The sequence below is a fragment of the Dermacentor andersoni genome, chromosome 3 (genome assembly GCF_023375885.2).
Source record: "Dermacentor andersoni chromosome 3, qqDerAnde1_hic_scaffold, whole genome shotgun sequence".
NCBI lineage: Eukaryota > Metazoa > Arthropoda > Arachnida > Ixodida > Ixodidae > Dermacentor > Dermacentor andersoni.
Genome location: NC_092816.1, coordinates 36,312,543 through 36,319,609, shown reverse-complemented (window position 1 = coordinate 36,319,609; position 7,067 = coordinate 36,312,543). Strand labels below are relative to the sequence as shown.

Genomic DNA, 7,067 nt, shown 5'->3' with positions numbered 1-7,067 from the left:
CGAGGGATGGATCACAGGCTGCGCGCACGAGTGCTGTTCCAAACTCGCTGCACGCGTAGTCTTATTTATCGCCTCGCGCTGCGCTTCGGAATAATGAGGAACTTTTTCTGAAGAGAGGTGCTCGGGTGGAGCAACTGCCGGCATGTTTTGCATGGCTATATCCACCTGCAGCCAGCAACGTTCTCCTTCTTATTTTCCTGCTCCCAGACTGGGTATATGCCACTGCGTAGGTGCACGAATAGACAAGCACAACAGGAGGCAGGAAGCGAACGAGTCGGCACCAGAAAGTCGTACTAGTCAGCTACAGCTCAGTGAAGAAGTAGTACGCAATAAATGAAGACAGTTGCGAAAAAAAAGTAAATGGAACACAGTGGGAGCGGTGCGTGCAATGATCTAGCGATGTGCGTTGAGCTACAGAAAAAAAATGAAGTGGAGATAATACACACTAGTAAACATCAAAGAAAGCTTCGCTTATATCACCGATTTCCACCATTGCATCCACAGGGAGCGCTAATGTTATTCTTCTTTCTTTTCTTTCTATTTTGTTACGAATAGATATCTATTCCTCGCTCTCTCGCGTGCAGTTTGCATAGGCGAGCAAGACAAAGACGACGCGGCGACTTCCACGAGGTGCACGCGACGAGCTCAACGGTCCCTATTCTGCGACGACACGTCATCTCGTCGTCCGAGCACCATGTCCGAGGTCTCCTCCTCGGCCGACCATTCCGCCCGGGACGGCTGCAGGGTTTCGCACGACTGCGTGGTTCGCACGGCTGACGGCGGCGAGTTCAATGTCCACCGCGGTTTCTTGAGCGCGTTGAGCCCCGTTTTTCAGGCCCTGTTCTCCATCGAATACGGGGACCGCAAAGATGTCCTTCTCCAGGGCGTCAAGGCTTCCACAATGGGCGTGTTGTTCGGTTGCCAATACCAGAATAAGGTGGGTCAAGTAGCAAGCGATGGAGGCGCGACGCGAGTTGGTACCTAGTCCTTGTGAAAATAGGCAGGAAACTTGAACCTCGATAGCGCCAGTCAGTATCAACACCATCGTCACCGCGCTCCCCATCGCCAAAGCTATTATCATCATCAAAAGAAGCCTGGTAAAGTCCGCCGCAGGATGAAGGCATTTCCTAATGATCTCCAGCCTAAGCCGGCTCTTATACTAAGCTACAATAAAAAAATTGCGCCCTTTAGATCTGATCTTGTCCCCAAGAAATAAACGTCATCTATCTTGCATGAGATAGGGCGAAATGCAAAGGTGCTCGTATACTTAAATTTGAGTGCGGATTAAAAACACCCAGATGTTCAAAAGTCACCCGAAAGCCCTCCACTAAGGCGCCTATGATAACTCCAGTGTTGATGTATGATGCTGAACATCATCAATCAATGAATCATGCGTGAATTTGCTTTATTCAACGCTTGGTAAAGTGGTAAAGGAAGTTTATAGGCATGGCGGATGACGATTAGTGTTGAGGATAAGATAATATCCCAAGGTTGTAAATTTTTTTGTAGTCTGGGAATGCAAGTTGGCTAATATCGTTTGCCAATACTACTAATCATTGAACTCGGTGGCATTTTACTCCCTTTGACACTCATCCTGTTGCATTAATAAACCACCGATGACCAGCTCTCCACGTCACTCTTCTTGCACATCTTACCACTCTTAATTACAAAAAGAAAATGTCCTGTACCCTCTTTCTCCATCTACACTGTGAAAATGTCTAAACCCTTAGGGTGCTTTCTTGTCGCACTGGCACTTGTCGCACCGCCGTTAGTGCCTTACAAAAATTTATAGGAGACTATGACGGAGTTGTAACTAGACGTGCTATGACAAAAGACATATTTGAAAACTATGCAATCATTCTAACAGACTTGGGCGCAAAGAAATATACGAGAGGAGAGTTTCTTATCTCTGTCTTTGAAATTATATTGTCGGATATTTGTATGCGCCCAAGGCTGTCAGAATGATTACATAGTTTTCAATTACGTCTTTTGTCATCGCACGTCTTGTTAGAACTCCGTTGTCGGCCTCTATAACTTTTTGTAAGGCCCTAACGGCAAGGATGTTACCATTGCGAAAAGAAAACAGCGTTAAGGGTGTAAGCATTTTTACAGTGTAATGCACATTGCCGTCTTATCTCCTAGCGCGGCACCTGTAATTTTCCGTAAGGTTGCCAATAACAGGGAGGGAAACAATGCCTGGAAGAATAGTCACCTTGTCAGGGATCGCAAAGAAAACCTTCGTTGTAGAAAGGTATGAAAGTCCTTTGAATGCCTTGACAGTGAACAGCCTTCTTGTCGAAACGTTGACACCGGATTGATGAGTCATTTTCTATTCATCGCTCGCAGTCTCCTTACACAAATCTTTATACTTCATGTATTTCTTCGTCAATATAGAACTTAGTTCCTGTCAGGGTTTTTGTCTAATCTTGAAAGTATTTAGTACATACCATTTTATACGAGTAGTGCTTTATGACTTCAACTGCTTCAATTTTTTGCCAGCGGTGTATAAATGAGATTAAATCAGGAGGAGGCGCGGTGCACCTCTTCGAACAGAAGCGCTGTTAATGAAGATTTAAGGGGGCATATTCTTCACAAAAGCTTTTCCCTAGTACACTGCCTTGTTTTTTTTCTTTTTTTTGTTGCTAAAGCTCAAAAAAAGGTGGTCGACTGTGTGTGGTTTCACAGCTGATCTAAACAGCGCGACAAAACGAGGACAGTTTAGAGAACTGAAAGAAAGGACAGACGTATAGTCGCGAGCACAGTGCGTGCCCGACCACTTCCTTCCTCCGTCCTCGTCCTGTCGCATTGCCTAAGCCGGCCATGAAGCCTCAATTTTCGCAACCGAATCCATTCGTCCTTCGCGGCTGTAGCTGCACATCAACGAGGAAAACGTGACCGAGGTCCTGGCCGCGGCCGACATGCTGCTCATGGACGACGTGCGCAACCTGTGCCTGAACTACATGCTGTCCAACATGGACATCGAGAACTGTCTGGGCATGGCCACCTTGGCGCGGTGGTACCACTGCCCGAACTTCAGCCAATCAGTGTTCAGCTATGTGCGTGAGCACTTCGACCAGGCGAGTGATTTATCTGCTCGGCTTCGTAGTTTTCGACGCGAACGCTCACCTCCGTATTCTAGAGCGTTCATCCTCATTGTCTGTTGCATAACTAGCAGAGCGAAGTTAAGCTCGACACTTCCTGCTAAACCGCCTTTTCGTTCGTGCTCGGATTTTGCGCAAAGGTAGCAATTTACGTTGAGTTTGCTCTGATACCACATTTGTAGGCGTCCTCTGCCAGTATTGTCAACAATAAGTTCGAAATAGAGGTGGGCTGCGAAGGCGCTACTGAAAATGTTCTTATTTCACTTTGACGCAGCGGCGGCCATCTGTCACTGCAACAGCGCAGGTGCAATGTTCTCCGTCGCCATGATAGATGACGTCACTGTTTCGTTGCAGTGGACTAGGTATGCTTTGAGTGGCAGTTCCTGTAGAAAATACCTACTAGTAAGTAATACCCAAGCAAACGTGATAATACACTTAAGTTACTGCGAATTTCCACCTCTGCGCAAAATGTGAGCGCGAATAAGGTAAAGCTTTACCAGAAAGTCTCATGTAAACCTGGCGCTGATAATTTAGTGACAACCTCAGAATGCACTGGCAAGTACACCGCTATCCAACTCGGGAAGAACTTGTACAGATGTGCCAGTCTTTTGTGCCAGCTTCGTTTATATGCGCGATGTCCCGGCAGAAGGGACCTCCTTTCCATATCTGTTACAGTATAGGCTTTAACTCTAATATCGGCGTCCCTCGGGAACCATCTTTTCTAGCGCGGAGTCACTGAGGACAGGTACAATGCAAAGTGTCTCGTGCGGCCAGTCGCGCAGCAATTTTGCGTGTATTCGCTGGCTTCTTTCAGGCTCGGAAAAACCTTTAGGTAGCACGTATTGAGCAACAAAAAGCTGTATCGGGAGTTTCTCATGGTGCTCTACAATTTTCTCATCGATACTTTTAATCTATATATCATGATTGAGAAGTTGATTAATTAAGACTAATTATCTAATTAGAAGGAATGCAAAAGATATTTTAGTACCTCCAAGCGATGACAAACATTACCTTGGTTCGGTCCAGCTGCGTGGTATTTGCATATTTTAAAATTTTGGATCAAGTTACGTAAAACACCATGTGTAGTCTTATCGTGGAAAAGGCGCCCAGTCCCTGCTTTTGAGTACAGGGGTTGGACTCGCTTGACAATCTTTAAGACGCTGGTCATCTTCAGTTTACGTTATTGCTGTTGATCCATCAATCAAGTAACGGCGTAAACTGCTGGCGTTGTATGCATACAGTATTTTAACACCAAGGACAGTTTATTGGGATTTTCTGAGAAAATTGAAGGCGCAGTTGATGGCAATTCAGGTGCCGTTTGCGGGCTGTTGCAACCGCATTGCAAACTACCAACGTTGCCCTGCAACGTGTCGCAGAAGCCTGCAGGTATCCATTTCAGAAATGGCTTCAAGATTTCAAGTATATGTGATATGGTTAGCGTGTATACTCTCCGCTATCAGCAGTGAATTGGACCGTCTGCACAACGTAAGCTGCTGAAATCCGCGGCGAATTACCGTGCACTTAGTAAAGGAATGGAATCGCGTACCTCATCTCGAAGGAGCTCAGAAACGAAACATTCTTTACCCAGCCGTCGCTTTACCTTGTCGTTCGATGACACCCTTCTCGTGTCGGTGTAGCACCTGGAGACCGACAGCTTTCCGCGCGCTGCATTCGGCGGCGCAGGTGTGGCGTACAAGCGACGAGTTCCCGGATGTCTCCGAGGCGCTGCTCGTCGAACTGCTCGCCTCGAGCGAGCTGAACGTGCGGAACGAGGCGAACCTGCTGCAAGCGATCGTGCGCTGGTCCTCGGCCAGAGATGCGTCCGCCAGCGGTGAGGCTGGCGCCGACCTGTCGAGGCTGCTGCAGTGCGTGCGTGTCGGGCTCTGCGGATCGTTGTAAGTGGCGCCCCAGGTGGCCATCGTTCAGAGCCGTTGAATTCCTGAAACGTGAAACCCAGAAAAAAAGACATAAGTTTCGTGTGTATGCGCGGCTACGTTTTCGCTTATACGGCCAAGACGCTACTACATATTCAGAAATTCTCCACGTGAAAAGAAATTACGAGGGGTTTGCAAACCCAGTAAAGTACGCTAGCTGCGAAACATATTCTTTAAAGTACACCGCACGTGATCTGAGGTTGTTTTCGCATTTACCACTGCCTGCCAGGCTTGAGCTATGGTGGCCATTACTAATGACAGCGCCACCGTGCCTTTAATAATTAAAGAGCTGAAAAAAAATTTTACAGCCCCTTACGTTCTTGCTTATGGTAATACTAACCTATTGGTACTCCCAGAATCTTAACCTGGTACCAGGCACGTACCCAAGGGGGGGCCCGAGGGGCCCCCCCTTGGGTACGTGCTTTACCCAATTCTCTACCTTTCCTCTATCACCCTAATTCTCTACCTTTCCTCTATCACCATTGAAGCCTGGACTGGGTGACTACGTCGTGATTTTAATCTACTCACAAATTCCTTCACGCAGCTCGGTCGGCCTCATCAGAGTGTCGCTCGCGTCCGCCTTACTCCGTGCAGACGACGTTCTCCGCTACGTCGCTTCCGACGTTATTTTAACTAGTTTCAGATTATTTATAAATATTCATTCCTGTACCCGCGACATGGATGCCAGGCGTTTACTCAGCAGCAGTGCACGGCGGTACCCAGGGCGCCGGAAGACTTCGGCCGTTTGTATCCAACGCTGGCGTGCAGCCGCGCGTACTGCGATATTGTGTGCGAGGCACAGCGGCAAGGCCCCTGCCTGTGTTCGCCTAGCCCGCTGCTGCTGGTGCAGTACACCGCCCGTCGCTCGGACGCGGGCGCGGCGTCCCCTCTCGTCGACGGCAACGGAGACAGCGGCAACACCGGCCGGAGCGACGTTGTTGCCCCCGCTGCACCCCGAAGCTGTGAGTTGCAATATGAAATTTCATAGTACAAGTAACTGGCAAATGTGAAAAAAAAAGTTTCGTTTAGTAGAACACTAGGTTATACTAAATACCATCCCATAGCACTTTTAACATAAACTAGGACGAGGCAAAGGCCACTATCACGAAAAGAAACATATCAGCAAAACTACGCCTGGAATAGCTGGCTATCCCAAGCTCACATAACACGCTGACAAATACTGCGTTTCCTACAGTCACTACCAGAGGGAACTGTGGCGCTGCAATCGTTCAGCCACCGTGGGAATGGTGGGAAGTATACGGATTTGTCTGGTATTCGCGCTTGTGGATTCAGACGTTCTTGTGGCTTTGCTCATTATGCTTTCTCTGCCTTAATTGTCCTAAATTTCAGAGCAATGTACACTTTTCTAAGTTCGGAGGACTGTGCGAACACGCACAATTGCTACTAACTGCAGCAGTTCAGCTTGTCGAGGTGGCTAACTCGAAATGTGCCAAGCATCTCGGTGCGCTGGCTTAACCCGCGAGAAATTCATAAGGGCGTTCGGTGCCGTTCCTTGCAGCATGCGTACGTGGTATAACGGTTTCAATATCGGGCCTCTGAGCTACAGGTCCTATGTTTGAATCCTACCCTCGGACAATATTAATGATGTTTACTTAGTTTTTATACAGTACTTTCTTCGAAATTGTGAGTTTACAAAGTCACAAAGCCGTTCGAAGCCAGAACGACGAAGTTTAGGCACATCCAGGTACTACCCCCACTATTCCTAAGCAGTCTGAACCATTCCGCTTGCTGCAGCTTCCGTAGACTCTAGTAATTATTGTATGAAACTGTGTGCTAACGAAGGCGCAACACAATCTGGACAACGTGTATTCTCTAACACTGGGAACATCGCTCAAGCACATCGGCTCTTGTAATGTGTCCGGCTCGACGTTTTTCGTTTTTTTTTCTACTTGACCATGCGGTGTTCCGTCGAAGTCTCGAAAAATTCGAAATTTGTATATTGTACCGTATAAAGTGTGCAAACTCAGCTACGAAAAGTCGAAAACAGCGACTGACAGCGATGCAATCATGT

At 47.6% G+C, this 7,067-nt stretch overlaps 1 protein-coding gene across 1 annotated transcript; it reads left to right on the top strand.

Annotated features, from left to right (window-relative positions):
• The first annotated feature begins 233 nt into the window (after positions 1-233).
• On the top strand, positions 234-3,429 carry LOC129388204 (kelch repeat and BTB domain-containing protein 12-like). The gene is made up of 3 exons (XM_055078347.2): positions 234-937; positions 2,871-3,077; positions 3,376-3,429. The coding sequence occupies exons 1-3, from the start codon at positions 695-697 to the stop codon at positions 3,427-3,429; spliced, it is 504 nt and encodes a 167-aa protein (XP_054934322.1). The 5' UTR covers positions 234-694.
• The last annotated feature ends 3,638 nt before the right edge of the window (positions 3,430-7,067 follow it).